At 41.6% G+C, this 24030-nt stretch overlaps 1 protein-coding gene across 14 annotated transcripts in view; it reads left to right on the top strand.

Moving 5' to 3' along the window:
• Window positions 1-24030, top strand: part of ITSN2 (intersectin 2) — a 196167-nt gene that overhangs the window by 45748 nt on the left and 126389 nt on the right. For 11 of the 14 annotated variants that reach the window (XM_084821842.1, XM_084821915.1, XM_084821797.1 and 8 more), the window contains 9 exons: window positions 1202-1402; window positions 2949-3045; window positions 4984-5126; window positions 6715-6778; window positions 7425-7562; window positions 7653-7738; window positions 8231-8493; window positions 13065-13214; window positions 19861-20001. In XM_084821842.1, coding sequence (XP_084677968.1) covers window positions 1202-1402; window positions 2949-3045; window positions 4984-5126; window positions 6715-6778; window positions 7425-7562; window positions 7653-7738; window positions 8231-8493; window positions 13065-13214; window positions 19861-20001 — 1283 coding nt within the window. The remainder of the gene's footprint in view (window positions 1-1201; window positions 1403-2948; window positions 3046-4983; window positions 5127-6714; window positions 6779-7424; window positions 7563-7652; window positions 7739-8230; window positions 8494-13064; window positions 13215-19860; window positions 20002-24030) is intronic. The other 3 variants (XM_084821881.1, XM_084821905.1, XM_084821888.1) reach the window with 1 other exon arrangement.

Here is a 24030-nt window from a genome sequence, read left to right as displayed (position 1 = left end):
TTGGTACAATGGTCCTATAAATTAGGGGTCTGCATCCTGTATGAGTTGGTAGACACATTTGGAATTTTGAAAGTGTGTTCACAATATGGCTGTCATGGGGATGGGACTTGCCCATTCGTAAAATAGCCGCCGTGGTGGTCACAAAACACTCATTTCCCAGAAGGCAAACTGGTGTGCTTAAAAGGAAAGTAACTTCCACCAGGTTCTAAGTACAAGGCAAAAGTAGGTTATGAGTCCCAAAACACAAAAACACTCTCGTGAAGAATAAAGATAATGCTGGAGAGCAGCACTTCATTTTGCAGTATGTCAGCCTCCCAGGTGAAACCATTGTTAATTTTAAAAATTCCTAATAAAATAAAAATCAGGAGGGGCAGGAAGCATGGTGGCTGCCAAAAGAGGTGTCTACGGACATATCAGTGCCTACAGGCACCACATTGGAGATGCCATTACTGGGCCATCTATAGTGTAAAAGCAAGTACTTTGGTTAATGGGAGACCGCCTGGGAATCAGGCTTCCTGCATTGAGCAGGGGGTTGAACTCAGTGGTCTTGTAGGCCCCTTCCAACCCTATGGTTCTGTGATTATATTGTTTGGGATGTCTGGGATACAATGTCTGGGATGTCTTACATGATTTTCTAGAACAACTGGGAGAAAGCTGTGGCCATATAATGGCACAAATGAAATAAATCCATGTATGGGTGTAGGCTTGTTAATCTAAAATTAGTTCGTATTGTCTCTATCCAGAAATGTTAAGACATGCATTTTCAAAACTTCTGAATGTTAACAGCTCTATGATAAGCATTGTTTTATTTTTTTATTTATTTGATCTGTTTCTTAGCTGCCTTTCAAAATCATCATTTTCTGAAGGTGCTTTAGAGCATAAAAACAATACAATTATTGTGTTACATATAATAATACAATTATATTATGAATACAAATATATTCATAAAATCACATCAAATATAAACCACAATTTTAAATCAACTAGTTATAATAAAATACAATTTCAAAATACCTATCAGCAGTAAATACCATAGGAACTTTCAGTTAAAAACAAGGGAAAACAGTTGAGTTTTTAAAATCCTCTTAAAAACAGCCACAAATAGTGCCAGCCATATGTCTTTCAGGAAGGAATTCCATAGGGTAGGGGCCACTACTGAGTAGGCCCTATCTCTTCATTAATTATTTAATTCTTCTTCTAGGCATGGGCAGTATGCCAAATCTGTCTATTCCAGCATCTTTTCCTACAGTTACACCTTTAGCACCCATGTCATCTTTTACTTCAGTAACTTCCATCCCCCCCCTGGTTATTTCTGCTCCCCTGCTACCTTCCGTCAGCACATCATCATTGCCAAATGGAACACCCAGCCTCCTTCAGCCATTACCTGTATCGTACTCTTCAAGTGAGTATAATCATGTCTGTTGTCAGAGTATCTCCATTTCTGACAGTCTGAGCCAGATGGTTTTGAGTACAAAGCTATCTAAACTGAGAAATCTCTCTTTCTGGTATCTCCTCTTGGGGTAGATCGAACTGCATTTTTTCCACCTAAAATAAATCCCTTCTTTCTTCCACAATAATCTTTTTTCACTGGCGATACTGTCATTTCCCACATCTCTAAAGGGCTAAACTATGACCCAGTTCACACGTCACGGCAGCAATTCCTGGAGGACAAGTGGAGTGTGCAAGTTGCATGTGATCCATTTCTGTGCTCAGTGAATAACCCAGTGTTGTCCATGGTTGATGGTTGAGTTACCTCTGGGTTGTTCAACCCTTAAACAACCCAGAGTTTCTGGTGTGCACATCATGAAACCCAGGAATGGGGCATCCCTGGGGTGTTAATTGAAAATGGAAATAACAGGTGTCTGACTTGCACAGGCCTCTCATCACCACAATTCCCGGGTTAAACAACCCAGGAGTTGCTGCTGTGACATTCAAACCAAATCTATATGTGATGTCCACCTCCACCCCTGCAGTGCTTTGGGTTCTTTTTTAATGAAAAGCAGCCTTTATGGCTGCAACGGAGATTAAGAAGAGTGGTGGAGGGATGCTTAACCCTTTTCCTTGTGCTGTTTTCCCTCTGAAAATCAGACACGCAAGCTACTTTCCTGCACTTGGGTGGTGTGGTGTGGTGCTGGGGGACACAGGGACCTGTTATCTTTCCCCTCACAAGTGGGAAAGCAGTTTGGAAGGGACTGATTTTGTGTAGACAAATGGCAGGAAGGGGGAAGGGTTAAGTTATCCCTCCTATTCTTGATCACAGCCTCTGAGTCTCTTTTTCAAAAAAAATTGTGGGAATGTTAGATCAGTCAAAATAATTTTGTTAGTCCTTACGGTGCTGTGATATTCATTGTTTTACATACGCTAGTGACATTTGTAATGATCCACAATTTGTGGGTGGGCTGGTAGTCAACCACTATTTTCTACTAGCCAATCCCACCAGGATACTGCAGCAATATTGCACTCAAAAGTTGTTTAAAGATTAATCAACTAAATGTTGATTAAAATGTTCATTAAAAAACACATCAGTACAAAGTGCATATTTGTATTCTATTCTTCCAGAACAGTAGTGTAGAGAAGAAAAAAGAGGGAATTTGACAGGTGTAGTGGATGGGAGTGGTGGGAAAAGTGAAAAATGAATAAATTAAAAGAAAAATGAAAAAGAAGAGTCGGGTTATGTATTAGGGTGTTGTAGTCAAAATAGTTCTCATAGCAAGTTCTGTTTGGTACAGAGTCAGATATGTGGCAAAAAGTCAAGTAATTCAAATGTAACTGAGTATGCCACCCAGATGGTATGTTATATAGCCTCCTGTTGTAGACTCCTGAACATAATTAGGTCATTGGTTGACAGTGAGGTCTCCTGTCTATGTAGCAATTGATGGAGGTGTTGTTGCCTTTCACTTGGGCTGCTAACTCATTATTAACTCGTATCAACTTTTCTCTTATTTCAGCTTTGCCTCATTCTAGTTCATATAGTCCCATGACAGGAGGATTTGGTGGTGCCAATATCCAGAAGACGCAGTCCTTGATAGATTTAGGATCTAGTAGGTATGGATCCTCAGACATAAAATATTCATGTCTCATTTAGAGGCTTATACTTTTTCCAGCAGCGACATCTCTTTTTGGTGGTCTCTGCAAGTGCTAACAAATCAGAAGATTATATCAAAGGTCCTAAAGGCTATTGCTATAAGCTGTGCATATGATGTTGTGATTTGATTGGCTTGTTTAATCTTTTTTGTGTGTTTGACTGTCTCTTTTCTGGAAAAATTGTAAGAATCTATGGTTATGTGCAATAACTGACCAAATCATTGCTTTTCTGATATAAGCTACAATGGAATTGCAGTGGCCTTCCCGCACATCAGTGCTTACTTGGTGCATATATTCTGCTATGTTCCAGTCAGATAGGAGATAGCTGTGTGGGTGGGGTAAGGACAAGTCATCCCCTTTCTCCTCCCCCGTTCTTCCACAGATCTCTTTCGGGTGCAATCCTATGCATCCTTAGACAAGAGAAAACAACTCACAGCATTCCCTAGCCAGCATTTCCCACAATCTCTTTCTGCTTTGCAGCTATGTAAGTTGGAGATGGCTCATAAGAGGGGCATTCCCCATATCTGTTGAAGAAAAAAGTCTCGCACCACCCCCCCGACCACTAAGCTGTTTCAAACAATTATTGTAGTCGTCGTCGTCGTCGTAGTACTTTTTTTAAAAAAAACCAAGTTGCAAAGAAAACTGCAAAGTGCTGGGATTGGAGACATTATGTTCTGGGAGGAAAGTAATTAGTAATTCTGGGAGGAAGCAATTAATTATTTGGTATTAATGCCAGTTTGGGGAGCTAGACACACATCTGTCGAGTGTATTTATACACTTTTTTTTTTAACAACAAGCAAATGGGTAAGAAAGATTAAAGGCAAATGGGAAGGAGTTGAGTTGCACCACAGAAATGACTCTGCAGAATGAAATGCATAGCAAGCAAGCAACAAAGGAGAGACATCTTCAACACATCATCTGCCTTCCCCAGTGACAACACCTCCCACCCTGCCTCAATTGCACATTTTCCTGTCCACACCTGCAATGAGATTGCACTGCTATTCTGTTCCTTCCTTCCTTAATGGATTTTCTGTGGTATGAAAAAAGACAGAGGGTGGATCTAGAAGAGGTTTTTATGGCATCATTGCCCTGTCTCATTCATAGACTTTTATAGGGGGTGGGGTCCAGATGATGACGTCTTTCACTAGTAATCTTTTTTCTTATCTCAGAAAATCCATTAAGCAGAAAAAGATGGCATAGCTGCACTATGGCCCAGTTCACAGTAATGAATAACTATGGGTTAAACAACCAATAGTTGGTTAGGACTGCATGGCAATGAGGGAATGCACTGCCTCCCACCCACTCGCCACTTCTGCTTTGCATCAGTTCCATAATGAAACTGGTTTGTTGTTGGGTTAAAACTCTGGGTTGTTATCCCTCAACAACCCAGAGTTCTGGGTTTGGATGTCACATCAAGCAACCTAGGAACAGGGCATTCCTGGGTTGTTTATGAAAGCAGGAGGCAGCTGCCCACTCTGGTGCGGCCCCACCAATTTATGGGTTAAACAACCCATGAATTGGTGTTACACACAAACCAGGTCGATGCTTTCTGACCGGTAACCCTCTATCTGGAAGCACCTAGCTATAACACTGGGAAAACATGGGCTGATTACAACTGGATAAAAATGTCATTTGGATCCCTCATCTTGAATTGAAAATAAATAAACCATGGTGATTGCACAATAAAGCCTCGTCTGGAAGCACATAAGTAGTTTCCCACAAAGTATGTACATAGTATGGAAAGGCAGAAGCAATTTATTCATGTCGAAATCATAACCTGCTGCTGCTCAAAAATGAAGGAAGAATGTCCAGTTTGAATTGTGTTATTATAATGTATTATTCATTAGCCTTGTGTTATACCAGTTTTCTTGAAAACGCGACTCTGTTTTCATATTGCAGTTCAAATTCCTCTTCTACTACCTCACTAACTGGGAATTCACCCAAGACTGGATCTTCAGATTGGGCAGTTCCTCAGGCCTCCAGATTAAAATACAGGCAGAAATTTAATAGTCTTGATAAAGGGATGAGTGGATACCTGTCAGGTTAGTATTAGATTTAACCTGATAAAAGGTGATATGGACTTTTAAAAGATACACAATATTTTTTTAGAGTTCACACTCTGTTTTACCCTTTATTGTTATAGTTTCTGACAGACAGAGCTCTACATGTACATCTTCCTAGTTGACCTCTGTGCAAGATTGATTTGGGGTTTATTCATGTGACAAACAGGTCTCTCTACTTCCAGTTCTGTGAAGTGGGACACCCTGCAGGACACCTTTTGTTGTCTATTTAGAGATATTCACTGCCAGAACCCATGAAACATGGAGGTTCAGATTTTTACACTTATGGAGAAAGATAGTCCACTTTGCCAAAGCTTCCTTTGATCTCCACGAAAACCAGGTTAACATGTATGCTAAGAAGTCCAGTGCATGAGTAAGAGCAACCTTTAGGCTAGGCAAGAGAACCAAATCAACTCCAGTTTTCAGTTGAATATATTTACTGAAGAACTAAGCAGAGAGAAGGTCTGAAATGGTCAGTTTTTAAAACAAAATAAAAACGAGAATCAATTAGCTAAGACTTTACTATTAGGAATCTAAATCTTAAGAATAACTCATCAAGCAGTTGCGAGGGATGGGGGGAACACATCGGAGACACCACAGCACAGCAAAGTCCCGTTTTGACTCTTTGTCAGCCACTTGAAGATAAAGCAAAGGTAATTCTGTGCAGGGTGGGAACTCCCATAGAGAGGTTGGAAATTGAAACTGACCAATCTATAGCCTGAGAGGACCTGATCATACATCCTCCAGGAGATTTGTGCATGTACCTTGTCATGGATGAGTCATGGGGGTGGAGGGTGGGGTTGAAGGGGAAGAATCAGCATCAAATGTGTAGTAATGCAGATTTTGGTACCTGTAGATGCCTGGTTATGTATTTATGGTCAGGGGCATTGAAGACAGGGGGGAAGATTTGTTTGCCACAACTCATAACTTTTAATTGGCAAAATGTTTCCCTTCTGTCCTCATGTGATATGTTTTAAAAGGGTTATCATTCTAAAGGAAAGGGAATGGCTACTGAAAAGCCTTTGGCTTGAATCCAATGGTGTCCTTCCACCAGTAGAACAGAAATCACTGGTGGAAGGGATTTCCCCTCCCCCAAATCTGCTCTGGAGGGTTTGGGAACCCTCCAAAGCAGATATGGAGGGTGCACAGGGGCTGCTGGGGGGAGGAAAGACATTGGATTTAAGCCTTTGTTATGTGTTGTATAATAAATAACTTTCCTCAAATGAACTAGCTGCTGTTAGGTCTAGATAGGGAAGTGAAACCCCATTATAAATGTAGTATTTAAATGCATTTGCATATTGATGAATGTGTAAATGAGTCTGCAGTCTTATACTCATTTATTTCAGAGTAAGTCTCATTTAGTGAAGTAGGACTTATGTCTGAGTCAACATGTACAGGATTGTGCTATTGAGGTTATCTTTGCAAGGCCATGTCTCTTTGGGGTGAGATTTAAAGTTAAACCAATTTAGTTAGTTGGTTTAATTTTTTACAGTCTGCATCACTAGTTCTTTGGTCTAACTAGATTTTCATATTAACATACTCAGTAAATTTTAATATTTGATTTACTAAGGATTTCAGGCAAAAAATGCCCTTCTGCAATCAAACCTATCCCAGACCCAGTTAGCTACTATTTGGTAAGTTTACTCATGGATTGATAAGACCCTGATACTTTTGTGGTACTTTATAATAGCTTGAAAATGTAAACAAATGTAGAGTAATTTTTGAAGAAATCGTAGATAAAAATACTGTAACTGTAATTCCCAATATTGTATATTTAATACTGTGCTGTTATTTATTTTATGCCTATTCCATGATTGCAGATTTGTGGTGGAAAGAAGACTACTATATTTGTTTCATTTCTTTCAGGTTTTTACTGCTTTGGTTTTTCATTTATTTAGATATAAGTCTCAGAGCAGAAAACAGTAAACTAATGAGAGGTTGTTTTCTGTTCTCAAGGAAAACTTCAATTAAAACGTTATACTAAATATTTCCTAACTATAGGAGAATTAAACATGTGCTTAATTTTCCAGTTAAAATCAATGGTCATAAGAGTGCATAACATGGCTGGATCTTATCCATAGTCCCTCTAAACAGGTATTCTCCAGTTCATAGACTACAAAGAATTTAAAACATTAACAATGTTTCAAACATGTTTATGCTTCTCCTTTTTCAAAGTTGGTCCATGATAATGTGTATCCATGAAGATATTGTACCAAAACAGTGAAAATGATATCCCCTGTTCTCTCTGTTCTGTTAACGTGGTTGTTCTGTCTTTCCTAGGTCCTTAGCTGACATTGATGGTAATGGACAGCTGAAAGCCGAGGAGTTCATATTAGCTATGCATTTAACTGATATGGCCAAAGCCGGGCAACCTCTCCCACTAACTCTACCTCCTGAGTTAGTTCCACCTTCTTTGAGGTGCATAACAGTGACATGTTGTTAAAATTGTACAAGAAATGCTAAATGACCTAAAATTTAAAAAATCAATCTACTGTTTCTTCCCTCTAGAAGTGGAAAGTGTATTGAAAATGCTAATTGTGTTCTGCCAACACACCAGAAAAGGCAAGAAGAGGAACCTCCCTCAAAACTTCCAGGTAACAATGGGATTTTATGCTTTTCATATTGGAGTGCAGTGTTGTCTTTAAAAAAAAGAAGCTTAGTTATATCCCTTATTTCAGATGTACATGCTTGACCTCAGTTTGATTTAATAGAAGCCATTTGAGTACTTCATGACTGAATTGCAGGGCCCAAGTGTATGTTGTTTACAGCAGAAATGATACATTGTCAACATCAAAAAAGAGTAAAATTGAGACAGCAGTAAAGATTAATGCAGAAAGGCTATATATCAGAATACTTGGGCTTAAGGGAGCAGCAGGATACAGAGAACCCTTGAGACTTAAAACCAAATCAAAACCCTGTACATATAGTTAATACTTCTCCACTTATCTTCCTTTGGTTAGTGTACTTTTCTTAATGTTACCTATCCTAATAATATACCTGTGTTTCATACTCAATGTTGTTTGAGAGAAGAACCTGTGTTTGATCAATTTTTGTATCCTGCTGCCATTTACTGTTCTTTAATCTAGTTACATTTGAGGATAAGAGGAAAGCAAACTATGAGAGAGGCAATATGGAACTGGAGAAACGACGTCAAGTGCTGTTGGAGCAGCAGCAGAGAGAAGTGGAACGTAAGGCACAGAGGGAAAGGGAAGAAAAGGAGCGAAGAGAGAGGGAGCAGCAGGAACAGGAACGGAAGAAACAACTTGAACTAGAAAGGCACTTCGAAAAACAACGGGAGATGGAAAAACAAAGGGAGGAAGAAAAGAGGAAAGAAATTGAGAGGCGGGAGGTTGTTCCAAATATTTTTTTATTAAATCTGTGAGAAAAATGGGCAACATCTAATACTGCTGGTACTGCACCTCCATTGGTTCTGTTTTATTCACAGGACTATTAGGAACTATTGCTTCCTAAGGGACCCCTGGAAATGACTGGAAATGCTCGTTTCCGGAATGGGATAGGTCAGCTGACCTGCAACATTCCAGAAGCTAGCATTTTCACTCGTTTCCAGTTGTTTGAGAACTGCTACGTTCCCATTGTGCTGGTGGAAGGTCCTGCTAGGGCAGGGGCAGTATTGGATACAGCCCTATGTATTCCATTTGTCACTGTGGTAAAGGTATTTCCTCGAGTATGTGGGAACCAAAACACAACGTTTACTTATTGGTCTGAGTATAGAGCTAACAGCCAGGAAAATTGGATTTATTTTTACTCTTCCTTTGACTTTCACTTTGTGAATTCTAACTTAAGCAATTAAGGGAGCAATCGTGTGTCCCCTAGACAGCATCTGGAGGACATCGGATTTTTCAGTTTCTGGGCTCTGAGGTCAGAACCGTGGCTCTGACCTCAGAGCCCAGAAATCATGTTCTCCTCCCCCTCCCCTAATAGCCAGCACAGTTCTCTCCATGCTGGCTACATCTCCGTGCTCAGAAACAGAGCACAGAGATGGGGAAAATGGGGTGGTCCCGGGGGCAGGGAAGAGAGGAGACTGCAGAAGCTACGTTACGCAGTTTCCTATGCGCTGTGCAGCCTCCCCACTCCCACTCCAAAGCTCCCCAGCTGTCTAGCCAAAAATGCAGGGTGGCTGGAGCACGGAGGTGAGGATCGCCTCTTTTCTGCAGCTGCCCTGCATTGGATAGTCATCAGCCTCCGAGTTCAGAGGCTGATGACTATCTCCATATAATTGTACCCTAATTTGGTCTCAAAAGCTCATATACATCCCAAGGTCAGGACATGCATCATGTAAATTTTACAAAAGAGAGTCTGAAGTCCAGTTTTGAGGGAGAGGGGACTATCTGAACCTGGCCATTTATAGGAAGAAAAGAAAAATCCTTGCCCTATGAATAACAAAGTAAAAAAATTCACCAAACAAACCAGTCATTTTTAAAATGGTATACCACTAAGGGTAACCTACAATGACCAGTCATTCAGAAAAAATTGCAAAAATAAAAATGTAGAAACCTGGTGCATTTCAAAATCCAAACTTCTGCCTGGCAGCACACTGCCTTCCTCTGCCCCTGTAGTATGGTTCCCAAGTGGCACTGCAAGAATATGCCCATGTCCTGGAAAGTTATAATTTATGCGCAATAATTATGAGCCAGTGTAGAACAGTTTGAAAAATCCTTTTCAAGTGTTTTCTGATGCTGCTTGTAATTGCCATTTCCAGTTTCAGCTAAGAGTTCACACATCTCTATTTGTAACCAGAACACTGGAACTGGGGGGGGGGGGGAGCTGAACTCAGTATCATTGGATATACTGTTGCTGAACGGTACTCTTCATGATGCCATCATTTGGCCTACAGTTCATGGTTATCTCCAGAGTTTTTAGAGTATGGCTTACATTTATATTAACTCTTGAAGATGTTAAACCAGGGATAAGTTAATCAAACTGTTACTTTAGTGGAGATGAAAGCTAGTGTGGCGGTAGTATGACATGCAAAGAGAGCAGCTGCCAGATGCCTCAGTGCCATTACAGAGGGCTTTGTGTTAAGTTCGCTGTTCTGTTTGCTGAACCTTGCAAAATACAAAATGCCCCCAGTAGGTAATCTTCAGTTTGCATAACAAATGGTACACAACTAGGTGCATATTGTAAGTAATCTTTTCTTACATACATAAATTTATTCTGAAATGCAGAAGAATATTCACATCACTTTTTCCTTTATTTATTTGTGATATTTTTATCTCACCTCAGGGCGGCTTATACATCAAAATACTAAAAACAATAATAAAAACAATCATAGAGCCATAGAATAGTGGGGTTGGAAGGGGCCTATGAGACCATTGAGACCAACCCCCTGCTTAATGCAGGAAGCTAAGTCAAAGCATCCCTGACAGATGGCTGTCCAGCTTCATCTTGAATGCCTCCAGTGTGGGAGAGCCCACCACCTCCCTAGGTCATTCGTGCCATTGCCGCATTGCTCTAACAGTCAGGAAGTTTTTCTTGATGTTCAGCCGGAATCTGGCTTCCTGTCACTTGAGCCCATTCTTCCGTGTCCTGCCCTCTGGGATGATAGAGAAGAGATCCTGGCCTTCCTCTCTGTGACCACCTTTCAAGTACTTGAAGAGTGCTATCATATCTCCCCTCAGTCTTCTCTTCTCAAGGCTAAACATGCCCAGTTCTTTCAGTCTCTCTTCATAGGGCTTTGTTTCCAGTCCCCTGATCATCATCTTCGTTGCCTTCCTCTGAACTCTCTCCAGTTTGTCTGCATCCTTCTTACAGTGTGGCGCCCAGAACTGGACACAGTACTCCAGATGAGGCCTAACCAGTGCTGAGTAGAGGGGAACTAGTACTTCCTGGGATTTGGAAGCGATGCTTCTATGAATGCAGCCCAAAAGAGCATTCACTTTTTTTGCAGCCACATCACATTGTTGCCTCATATTCAGCTTGTGATCGACAACAGTTCCAAGATCCTTCTCGCTTGTAGTGTTGTTGAGCCACATATCTCCCATCTTGTAACTGTGCATTTGGTTTCTTTTTCCTAGGTGTAGAACTTGGCATTTCTCCCTATTAAATGTCATTCTGTTGTTTTCTGCCCAGCACTCCAGCCTATCAAGATCACTTTGAATTTTTTTCTGTCTTGCAAAGTATTAGCTATCCTGCCCCATTTTTTTCATCTGCAAATTTGATAAATATTCCCTGTACCTCCTCCTCCAAGCCATTAATAAAAATGTTGAAGAGCACTGAGCCCAGGTCTGAGCCTGCGGTACTCGGCTCGTTACCTCTCTCCAGTTTGAGAAGATCCCATTGATAAGCACTCTTTGAGTCTGATTCTGAATAGTTGAACCACTGTTTCTTTCCTCTGTCTTTTTCTATGCACGTATCTGAAGAAAGCCTTTTTGTTGCTTTTAGCATCCCTCGCTAACTCAGCTCATTCTCAGCTTTAGCCTTCCTGACTCCATCCCTGCAATTCTGTGCTACCTGCCTGTACTCTTCCTTCATTACTTGGCCTTCCTTCCACTTCCTGTATGTGTTCTTTTTTGTTTTCAGGTCATGTCTCAGCTTTTGTGAAGCCACATTGGCTTCTTCTGTTGTCTTCCACCTTTTTTTCTTGTTGGAATTATTTGTAATTGTGCCTTGAGAATTTCCTTTTTAAAAAACTCCCACCGAACTTGGACTCCTTTTCTCATTGGAGTCGCTTGCCATGGGACCTTACTTCTTATTGTTCTGAGTTTGTTAAAATTGGCTTTCCTAAAATCCAGGGTACAGGTTTGGCTACACTCAGCTTTTGCTTCCTTTAGAACCAAGCACTCAAGTATAACAGGGTCACTTTCCGCCAGAGTTCCTATAACTGCTACTTTATCCACTAAGACATCTCTGTTGGTTAGGATCAAGCCAAGTATAGCCGATCCTCTAGTTCCTTCTTCTACTATCTGTAGGAGGAAATTATCAGCAACACAAGTCAGGAATGTCTTGGAGGGGCCATGTTTTGCAAAATTTGTGTCCCAACAAATATCGGGGAAATTGAAGTCGCCCATTACTACTACATCATGCTTCCTTGAAACATTGGCAATTTGCTTTTCAAAAGTTTCATCCTTGTCTTCTCCTTGATTGGGTGGCCGGTAGTAGACTCCGACCACCATGTTCCTTTTATTCTTTGCTCCATTTATTTTGATCCAGATGCTCTCGATGGGGCTACCAAGCTCATCCTCCTATATTTCTGTGCAGAGATTTATTTATTTATTTATTTATTTCATTTCTATACCGCCCAATAGCCGAAGCTCTTTGGGCGGTTCACAAAGATTAATGATATGTCTTTTTAACATATAGTGCAACGTCACCTCCCTTTCTGTTCCTCCTGTTCTCATCACAAAATCATGAGAAGCTGGCTAACAGTTTAACCTAGGTATGAGAAAATCTATCAGTAGAGTGTCACTAAATGAGAGAAGAAGAGAATTAACCTGGTGCCTAAACAACCAAATAGTGCAGATTAGCTTGTGGGGCAGGGGATGACACAAACCCATCAAAAAGCATACTATCCTTGCTGCTTCCCCAAATTGTGACCTCAAGGGATGCCTGTTCATGATAGCAAACCTGTTAAAAATGGCGAACCCACCTTGACTGTAACAGTTTCCAAGAGAGGACTTCCTCTCAGTCTGCTACTGATGTCAAATAGCCTCCAGCTACTGGGTCTATCTGCCAGAGTGATGGCGGCAAAATGGTAAGGGAAATAAGTATGTCAACCCTTCCGTTCCCTACACTGTTGATCTTTCTCTGCAGCCCATGGCAAACCCAGTGAAAAATAGCAACCCCTGGAAGATTTAGAAAATATTGTGCTATGGTATATTAGCTATGGTATATGAAATCAAAGTTCATCAAAATTCATTGTATTTTAGTAGTTAGACATCTACTGATTTATTTTATCTGCAGGCAGCAAAGCAAGAACTTGAGCGTCAACGGCGCCTGGAATGGGAGAGGATTCGGCGTCAAGATCTTCTTAATCAACGTAATAAAGAACAAGAAGAAATTGTCAGGCTGGCCTCTAAAAAGAAGAGCCTTAATCTTGAACTAGATGCACTGGTGAGTCATAAATTGCAAAAGACATGTGGAACTACAACTACAGTCAGGGCCAGAAATATTGGAACAAGGATAACTGTTTTGGCAGTTGGCCTCTGTACACCACCACATTGAAGTTGAAAGGAAACACACCCAGATGGGAGCAAAGTCAGGACTTTCAGCTGTAATTCAAGGGGTTTGACAAAAGTGGGGAAGGACAGCCAGTGGCATACCCCCCCCCCATTGTTGGTGGCTCATAAGTAATGGAACAAATGGCTGACAAGCAGTTGCATGGCCAGGTGTGGCCTGTTTCCTGGGTACCCCATGACCAATCAAGCAGAGAAAAGGCCTGGAGGTGGTTCTGAGTGTTACATTTGCATTTGGTAGCTGTTCACTGGAACTCCCAACATGAGTTCCAAAGAGGTGTCCATGTGAGTGAAGGAGGCCATCATTAGGCTGAGGAAACAACATAAACCCATCAGAGAGCAAAAACAGCGGAGGTGGCCAATACAACAGTTTGGAACATCCTGAAAAAGAAGGAATTAACTGGCAAGCTCAGCAACAGCAAAAGGCCTGGAAGACCACGGAAGACAACTAAAGTGGATGACCGCAGAATTCTGGTCAGGGTGAAGAGGAACCCTTTCACAACATCTAGCCAGGGCAAGAACGCTCTTGAGGAGGTAGGCATGTCACTGTCAACATCTACAGTCAAGAGACGGCTTTATGAATGTAAATACAGAGGCTTCACAACAAGGTGCAAACCACTGGTAACGCTCAAGAACAGAAAGGCCAGATTAGCTTTTGCCAGCAAACACCTAAAAAAACCTGCCCAGTTCTGGAATAAGATTCTTTGGACTGATGAAACCAAGATTAACTTGTACCAGAATGATGGGAAGAGAAAAGTATGGAGAAGGAAAGGAACAGCTCATGGTCCAAAGCATACCACATCATCTGTCAAACATGGTGGAGGCAGTGTTATGGCATGGGCATGTATGGCTGCAATGGAACCGGTTCACTGGTGTTTATTGATGACCTGACTGCTGATAAAAGCAGCAGGATGAATTCTGAAGCGTATAGGGCTATACTTTCTGCTCAGATTCAGCCGAATGCTGCCAAACTGATAGGACGCGGCTTCATATTGCAGATGGATAATGACCCAAAACATACAGCAAAAGCTACCCAAGATTTTCTGAAGGCAAAGAAGTGGGATGTTCTTCAATGGCCAAGTCAGTCACCTGATCTCCACCCAATAGAGCATGCTTTTCACTTACCGAAGACAAGACTGAAGACAGAAAGACCCACAAACAAGCAGTAGCTGAAGGCAGCTGCAGTACAGGCCTAGCAAAGCATCTCAAGGGAGGAAACTCAGCATTTGGTCATGTCCATGGGTTCCAGACTTCAGGCAGTCATTGACTGCAAAGGATTTTCATCCAGGTATTAAAGGGGACCCTTAAGTTTGAAATGATGTTGATTTGTTCCATTACTTATGAGCCACCAACGATGGGGGTGTGTGTATGCCACTGGCTGTACTTCCTGAATGGCTAGTGCCCCACTTTTGTCAAACCCCTTGAATTACAGCTGAAAGTCCTGACTTCACTCCCATCTGGATGTGTTTCCTTTCAACTTCAATGTGGTGGTATACAGAGGCCAACTGCCAAAACAGTTATCCTTGTTCCAATATTTCCGGCCCCGACTGTATGAATTGTGTTTTCACACATTAGAGTATCTTCCCATTTATTAGAGTACAGGCTTTTCCATACTCATTAATATAACTTTATTTTGTCCAGGCTTTTAACAATAAATACGTCCTAGAAATTTTTGCAACATTTCCTCCATTTCTGCTGTTCTGGCTGTGAGTGCCATTTATGTAGCCAAAATGGCACTGCTCACACTGAAGAGGGAGTTATCAACAGGCTTTGGAGAACCTTGAGGTTTGCGGAAATACAAAAACTCTTTAGAAAAACCCCCTACAAATGGAGGGGAGGGGAGGGGTGGGGTGGGGGACCTCCAAAACAATTCCATGAGAGGGCTGAGTGTGCTTAGTGGCCATGGAATGCTGACTCACTGTTGTGGGAGGAAGGAGGGACTGGGGGTGGGGGGTGGGGGAGACATGATGGAATGGAGTGGCTGGGACCTGAGCAGAGGAGCTTCTTGCAGCAGCATTTTGTTGCACATCCTGCTTGTCATTATAGATGCTAATAATAATTTGAGTCCTCCAGGCTAGCACTTATGTAGCCCAAACGGCACCACCCACACACCAGAAAAATAAAGCTGTCAGCAAACTCAGGTAACCCTAGTGTACAGACCCCTGCCCCAAGACTAGGTTCTCCACACACCCTGTGAATGTTTACATAGAAGGGAGGCTAATAAATATTATTAATAAAATTAACAAAATATCTCCATTCCCAGGCTTGCTTAGTTTTGACACTATTTTAAGAACTTTTATGTCATGTATACACATAGTAGTAAATGCAGCTTGCATTCTGCCACTAGAAATCCCTGCTTCTCCAATCTGAGAACTTTGTAAAAGTGAGGACCCACATCTGTGTGGCTTTTCTATTTTCCAGATGAGGGGGTCTTCTGGATGGAAGACTCCTAGCACTAACAGTAGTCAAAGGCAGTGTGGAACTGTTCTGACTTCTCTTAATAGTTTTTTTCTGGTAAAAAAAAAAAGACAGAAGCAGTGGCTGGAAAACACAGGAGGGTTACAAATGTAAGATGACATCTACTGGACCTCTTCCCCCTGAAAATAAAATTCCATGAATAGGGCAGTGCAATTTCATAATAAAAGCCTCATCTGGAAGCACCCTGAAGTTTCCAGTTTCCACTGGAAACCCCTCCTTCCACAATGTGATGTGCTTCAGTTATGTCAAGGGGAAATTCCTACAGCCCAACACTCCATTCCATCTGGTGTTCTGTGCTCTCCAGCATGCTGGAGTGGTGGCCACTGTTACAAGCTTTTATGTCCAACCAAAGTTTTGATGTCCCATTTCCAGACTGTTTACTAGTAATCGGGGTGTATTGTACTCTTAAGAGTTACAACTTTAGCTTTCAGCCTGCTATCAGACTGTCTTAGGAATTTTTATACCATTTTTTTTTTATACTTGTCCATAAGTGGTAAATGGGAGTGTTGACCCACTTTACTGTGGAAAACCCAGATGTTTTTAAAAGGGGGTGCAAAGTTTTCTCCTTCTTCCCTGCAAGTCAAGCAATACCAAATTATTTCAAGATTCTTACTCTTTTTTTTCTTCCTTTTTGGGGTTCGAGCTTTGCCCTTCCAGCATTAAAATGAGGGAAATTACCTGAGGGAGCACCTTCTTCTATATCAGCCTCCCCATTCATTGAGATCTACAGATCAGTGCTTCCTGGTTGCCGTACATTGATACATCTGGAGGCAACCAGGGAGAATCAAAATTCAATTTTAATGAATGTTGTACACCACCCTGTGATTTGATAATGAATGGCAACATATAAATATTTATAAATAAATAAATAAATTTATAATAATAAAATGCGCATCTTGCTCTTTTAAACAGGCAACTAGGCTGGCCCCACTACAACAAGGCTCTTCCCATCTTCCTCTTATATTGTACAGTTATTACACTATGGTTGCAGAAGTGGGATTTGCACTACTGTAGCACTACAGGGGAGATCATCCTCTTTGGTTTGGAAAAGACCATCTATTCAAACCCCAAGATGCTAGTGTCACCCTCTGTCCTGTAGAGGTCTCCCATATTGACTGCGTGTCCCCCACAACATCAGCAACCAAACACAAGTTAAAGAAACAGCAAACTCCTTTATTACAGCAGGTTACAAAACACAGGCAGCTCACCGTAGTCCGCAGATCAGAGTCCTTAGTGAGCCCAAGTAAACTCAGATAATCTAACAGGAAGCAGAGACAGGATTTTATAATCCAACTGTATAATCCAAAACAGGATCCCCAATGCACAGGATTCAAGGCATGTATTAATTCAGAGTTCAAGAGTACTCTCAGCAAAGGAGTGTCCGGGATCAGCGATGTTGTAACCACAAATCTCTTTTGCCTGCACATCAGCTTTATGTGGGGGCGGGGCACCTCGAGTTCCTCACTTGTTAATCCAGCCCTGCAGGAAAACTTAGCATGGAGTTGAAAACCCCACCTTGTTTTTCTTCTCTCCTTTTTAGTTGCCTGGGAGACAGCCTTGGGCATGCCCCCTCCTTAGCCAATTTGGCCTCCTGGCCTCTTATCAAAGAATGTTCCTCAGAATGTTCTTCAGTCTGCTTTTTCTCAGTCTAGCTCTGGTTGTAGAAGAGGGGAGGAGTAACTTCCTCCTCCTGATCACAATCTACTGTGAAATCAGGCAGAGATGAATTCCTAGCACCCTCACAGGCCGAAACTTGATTAGGCCCTAAATCAGATCCTTCTGTTCTGAATCAGATTCTTCCTCTGAGACTGCAGTTTCAGAAGAAGGCATGACACTGAGGGTGCTTCCAGGTGGAGGGGTCCTAGCTGTCAGGGCCCAGATTCAGTACTGCCTTTGCTAGGAATACCTCATCTTCATTGCCTGAAGCCTTCTCTGTTTGGATCCATCATCGTCCGGGCTTTTGGAGACACTCTGTACATGGACTGGAACTTTGGATTGTTACAGATTTGCAGTGAAAAGCACTGTGAGGCTTTTCATAGACTTGAACTCTAGTTGCTGTGGATTGTGTGTTTGTAGTCAGCTCAGTGTACGGCAGGCTGGGTTTGATCGACGACTTTTGGACATCCCTCTGCCAGAACTCATGCAGCGTGGAGTTGCCAGTGCGAAAGTGGTGGCCTGGAACTCCTTGCATGTGTGTGTATGCCCTTCCCTTGATCTTGATGGGCCTTGACCATGTAGCCTGGAGTTATCAACAAAAGATTCAAAGTTGGACTCTCTATGGGTGTGGGTTGCTTAGGCCTTTCAAGAAGTTATCCTTTGATTGCTGGATGGGTTCATTCCAGGAATCATTCCCTTTCCATGTCCAAGGTTGGAACCCTATGAAAGGACTGTCTGGGTTAGGTACCCAGGAATCCAGAGCCCCTTCCCTTGTGTTCAGAACTGTGGAGATGGCAACGGAGAAACCACGTTGAGGATCTCAGTCACAGTAGTAGTGTTTCGCTTTGGACTGTTCTGGAATTACACAGAGCCTGTAGCTACTGATCATCAGCTATACAATTTCTGAAGCGTGTAACCATTAAGGTTTTGCTGTGGGATTCCCTGCAATAAAGAAATCTCACTGATTTGGGTGTCCCGTGTCAGATTGCCTGAGCGTGTGTGCTGGGGAGATCAGGAAACCTGACACTAGCTCTACCGATCAGAAGTTATTGTGCAACTATTCCATCTTCTTAACTGATTTTCTACGGTAAGAAAAAAGATGGAAGAAGGGGGTTACTAGTAGAGTTACTAGTAGAAGGTGACAACATCTGGACCACCCAGAGTGATGGTGCTATAAAAACCACAACTGGGAGAACTCTTGAGTGTCAAAGTAGACTTGACATGGGAGCTCCCAATGTGCTTGGCACTCCCAATGTCTTTTTCTTCCTCAAATAGTAGCTGTGTAGGATCTGATTTGGAGGTGAACTCCAGAGGGGGCTGGTGGGAGATATTCACCTCCCATCCATATTGTACTCCCCCAAAACCTGATATTAGCCATGGAGGTGTTGAGCCTATAAATGTTTTCTCTTCTGGAGCTAATGGTCGCAGGGGGGATGATTTGGATCAGGGTGCAGAGGCAAATGATTACAATTCCCTCTCCTGTGCCACATCCCAATCCAAACTGCCTCATGAACCTTGCCCATTGTGGGGTCAGTGGCTCCCTTGGTCAGTGGCAGAGGTGTCTGACCCTTCAGGTCATGTTTAGATTGACCTTTGGAGCACCTTCCTCCATTTTCTTAATTAGCACAGCAAAGCCCAGCTTACAGTTCTGTAACTTGCTTCTCTTGCAGATTTGTCAAAGTCTTGCATGTCTGAAGGGCTTGGTTAGGGATGTATGAATTTTGTAACATCCGTTCTGTCTGCATTTGAGGGATAGTCAAGTGCCTTTCATTCCGTCATCTGCTCATTGACAGATTTTTTTCCAATTTCTCAAATTTGCACAAATTCCCATTTGAGCAAATTTGCACTTGTGAAAATGCACAAATCCCCCAAAATGCACATTTCACACCTAAGGGAAAAATGCATATTTTTGGCCAGTGTTTTTTATTTTATATATTTTTCTATGACTAAATTTGTGTAAAATTCTAAGAAGTAAAAAAAAACATGGTCCACAAGTCCATGAAATCGGTGTGATTCAGGAGAAGCCAGTCCTCTGTAGAATCTGAGGGTCAGTTCCATAGAAATCCAAACTTACTTGATTCCGTTGCAGATTTCTCCAATATCCCTAGGCTTGCTTTTGCTGATTATTAATTAGCTGAAGAATATTTTGAGTTTGGGCCTTTATCATGTTTTATCTATTTGATTCATTTTAGTAAACGTTGTCTCTGAGCTTTCTGAAGGATCAGAAGAGGGAGGGTAAAATTCTAATTTTATTTTTTTGAAATGGACTCAACATAGTTTTGGCTAATTTCTGTTTTGGTGTGGGGACAATGGTTGGCTAATGCATGTTAGAGAAATGCTTTTATGTTATTGGATTAGATGTTTGATGTTTTAGATGTTTTTCTCTGCAGAATGGTAAACACCAGCAGATATCTGGGAGATTGCAAGATGTTAGAAACAGAAAACAAAATCAGAAAAATGAGTTGGCTCTTCTGGAAAAGAAATGTGATTTGGGAATTACTGAAATCAAGCAGCTACAGCAACAGCTTCAAGTACGTGATCCCCTATTAAGCATGGAATTGTTGCCTTGTCATTTCCAAAGAAAGAAGGACAAAACGGGGGGAAATTTCTGGATTTTGTTTAAATTGTAATTTCTTCTTTTAAAATCGATTTTTACGTTCTTATGGAGACATAATGAATAAATAACAATTGTTTCCTTGCAAACAGTCTCTCACAAATAGCTGGAGTTCTCAAAGATGATAACATTTAACATAATCTTACCTTTGCTTTGTTTTGCAAAAGACTAATAAGGATAAAGGGGTTGATAGTAATGTTACCAGATTTTCCCCATAGAGCTTTGTGAGGAAAACAGATATTTAAAGATAAAACAGAAAATATAACATAAAGCTTTTAAGTATTCTACCAAGTCCTTTTGAATTATAACAGGCTTATATAGTTTATACAAATTACAGTTTACAGCCTAAATGTATGTTGTGTCATGTAATAATGTTTGTTCTTCCATTATATTGCAACTCGTGACAGGGTTCAGGAAAAATGGACAAATCACAAATCCTTCTTTGTTCTCAAGACACATCTAATATAAGTTAATTTTTCCATTTCTTCTACATTCCAAACCTTTTATGATATATTTCTTCCATCCCAGTATCAAATTTGATTTACTTGTTTAACTTTGAGGGGATAAGATATTATCTACAAATAATTTTCAACTGAGCTTTCTTTACATTTAAATACAACAAAAATTATCTGAAGTTTGGAGAATTAAGTTCCAATTTTCTACTATTACCTCAAGCCCAGTTGCTCTGCACCTTTGTTATTTAAATCAATCTGTCTCCACACTGGATAACCCCAATACAATATTATAAGGCTGGGACATAATCTTTGTTTTTCTTCAAACAATAGTCTTTGTGTATTAGGTCATTCTCTCAATATACCCCTTTCATATAAAAGCCTCATTATAAAATGTCTCATTTGTAAATAATGAAAAATGGGAGTCTATACCCCAGTGTCTTCTGGGTAATGCCCTCTTTATATTATCCTGCTCTTTACAGTAGGATCATTAAGGCTTCAATCCTACACCCACTTGCCTGAGAGCCCTATTGAATTTAATTAAACTTTTGAGTAGACATGTATAAGGTTACACTAAAAATCTATATAAAGCATTTATCCATTATATAAATTACCCGTTTTAAACTAAAGTTAGTGTGGATTACAGTTAATATGTTGTACTATGGACTCCAGTGGGGAAATGCCAGGCCTGAGCCTACTCCTATAATCCAATGCTTTCATAGGGCAGTATCCAGTACTGCCACTGTGCCTCCACTAGTTCTGTTGCACCCACAAGACCCACCACCAGTGCAACAGGAACTAGCAGTTCCTACAGTGACCTCGGAAATGAGCGGAAACACTTCTTTCCAGAACGGGACAGGTTACTAGAGCTGCCTTCTGTGAGCTCTGCCGACCTGCCCTATTTCTGAAATGAGCATGTCCGCTCTTTCTGGCTGCTTCTTGATCCACTAGCTTCTCGTTGTGCTAGCAGTGGGTCCTGTTAGGTTGTGGGAAGGTTTGGGTACTGCCGATAATGTCCTATGGATTTTATTTTGTTTTGCACAATCTCTTTTCTCCATGTTGGTGTGAGGAAGGCATGACACAATGGGTTAACTCCCTCTGTTGCCCAGGAAAAGCAGGGACCATGTGACATTTTGAGTAATCCACTAGACCTAAGCTCCTCCCTGCCAGTTTGTCCCTGCTTTTCACCCTGGATAGAACTATCATCTCTTTTCTACAAGCCTTTTTCCTATTTCTTCTACTACCATAGAAGTACTATCTACTATCTTCTTTTCTTCTTCCAGTTCTAGAAAAGCCTTTAATCTTCATTGTCTTCTCTCCAAAAAATAAAAGTTTGTATTTTTTTTCTTTCCTTCCTGGCCTTCTTCTTAAGTCTTTCCTGATGGCGCCCCTGGCAAAAAATGCAGTGTCCAAACCTGCAAAGAAAAAAGAAAGGTTACCCATGTCAGGGTGGTACAAAGCCAACCTGAAGTCAAATGGACGTGTGACCTCAGCTCCTGATGAAAGTACAATTTTGCCAGCTGTGCCCCAGAGGAGCAGCACAGCAAGCAACAGCTTGCTGTTTCAGGCCATCTGCCCATTCTTGCTGGTGCAGAGAGGAGGATTATTTGCCCTCAGTCAAGGCTGAGGGAGTTGGGGCACTTGTGTCTACAGACCATGCCACTGTCTCCCACGATGATATGGAGCCCATCATCTGGCTGGATTCAGGCTCGGAAGACAAGGAAAGGAGTCAATCCCAGCGAATGCCAGAGCCACCAACAGGGTGAGAATTATGCCCCCACCCTTCGGAGTTTTCCCTCCATACTCAGCAGGCACACATTTTAGGTAGTGGTTTTGCTTTCAGTGACCAAAAAGGAAATACAATGCCTCCCTCATCCTTCACTATGCAACTGGGGCCCAAAAACCCAGCCTTTCCTCCCATAGAAAGCCTTTCTCAAATACATCTATCAGTCCTCTCACAGCATACTGAGGCTGTCTTGAATAATTTAACAGATCATTTGCTGGATAAAAAGGTGCAAGGCCAGGCCATGGCACAAAGCATAATTACAACATGCTCAACTCTGATTCGTCCACCTCTCCTCCTTTAAATTTAAACAGCGATAACAGATCTAAGCCTAAGCAATCAAACAAATAAGCATGCCGTAACACTGACCAGGACTGTTCTGCAGACTCAAGGGAAAATTCTCCTGATCCATGTTCGACAGCCATGTGTCGTGGTAACAGGCTCCACAATATCACTCCTGAACCTCATCATGACAGCAACTCCTCTTATGTGGAGGTCACCTAAGAAGGGAAGGAGGAGAGGAGATGGTTGGATATAGAAACTGTGGAGGATATATAATCAGACTCATTCTTTAACAAAGGTGATTTTCTACCTTTATTGTCCAAAACAATTTCTACTCTAGCTATTGAGACAACAGACAGGGAAGAAAAAGCCTTTATCCAGAGGGGTGGCGATGTTTCCAGGGCTACCAGAGAAGTACCTTTTCCCAGCTCTTTCAAAAAATTAATAAAAGAGGAATAGAAATCCCCCCTTCAATGAAAGGAAGGAGCCAATACAGCCCAAAGATTCTATACTCTTCCACAGGATATCATAGAAGAACTTCAAACACCTCTAGTAGACGCACCAGTGGCTGCCCTACTCTCTGGAGCCATTATGCCTAAGGATGGTGATGCTGGAGAAAGGAGGTCTGATGCTGCATTAAAGAAAGCATCAGCACGTGCCCGAACAACTTCAGCAGTTTCTTCCTACTTTGCTAAAGCTGGTATTTTGTAGATGGAAGATATAATAAATAATAACGACCAACTAGACCACCCTATTTGGGAGCTTAGTTAAACTTTCAAAATCATTCGCCTTCACTGCAGATGCCACCCAAGATGCTATACAATTTACGTCCCATTCCATTGCAGCCACTACTGTGGCCCACAGGTCCATCTGGCTTAAACATTGGAATGTACATGTCCCCTCCAAAGGGAATCTAGCTAAGGTTCCCTTCATTGGAGCACATCTGTTTGGAGAAAAGGCCTTAAAAGGCATCCTTATAGAGACCAAATATTTTTTAAAAGCTAACACTTTCCTGTTCTAGGACAACAGACCTTTTACTACAACATATCCTTCTGTTCATCCTTTTAGGAACACTAACCAATCTTCCTTTCCATAACCCGCATGGTCCAGATCATGTTTCCAGCCCAGAAATGCCATCTCCTCCAACTACTCTGCTAAACTGTCTTCTTCCTTCCAGTCAGCCAAGCCTAGACATCAGCAGTTCTGACACCAGGGAGCCTACTGTGGGAACAAGACTAAACTTTTTCTTCCAGTCGTGGAACAATCAGCATCAGACCTCTGGGTCCTAGACATCATCTTCAAAGGCTACGCCATAGAATTCAGGAAACAACCCCCACCCCCACCCTTCCCTTGATTAATTCCATCCTCAGTGTCACATTCTACCACCAAGAAGCAGATCATAGCCAAAGCAATCCAACATCTTATTGAG

Source organism: Heloderma suspectum, chromosome 1 (genome assembly GCF_057233095.1).
Source record: "Heloderma suspectum isolate Gila_16-S chromosome 1, 16-S_ref, whole genome shotgun sequence".
NCBI classification, from domain to species: Eukaryota; Metazoa; Chordata; class Lepidosauria; order Squamata; family Helodermatidae; genus Heloderma; species Heloderma suspectum.
The sequence above is the reverse complement of the archived record's forward strand: the minus strand, read 5'-3'. Positions and strand labels throughout refer to the sequence as shown.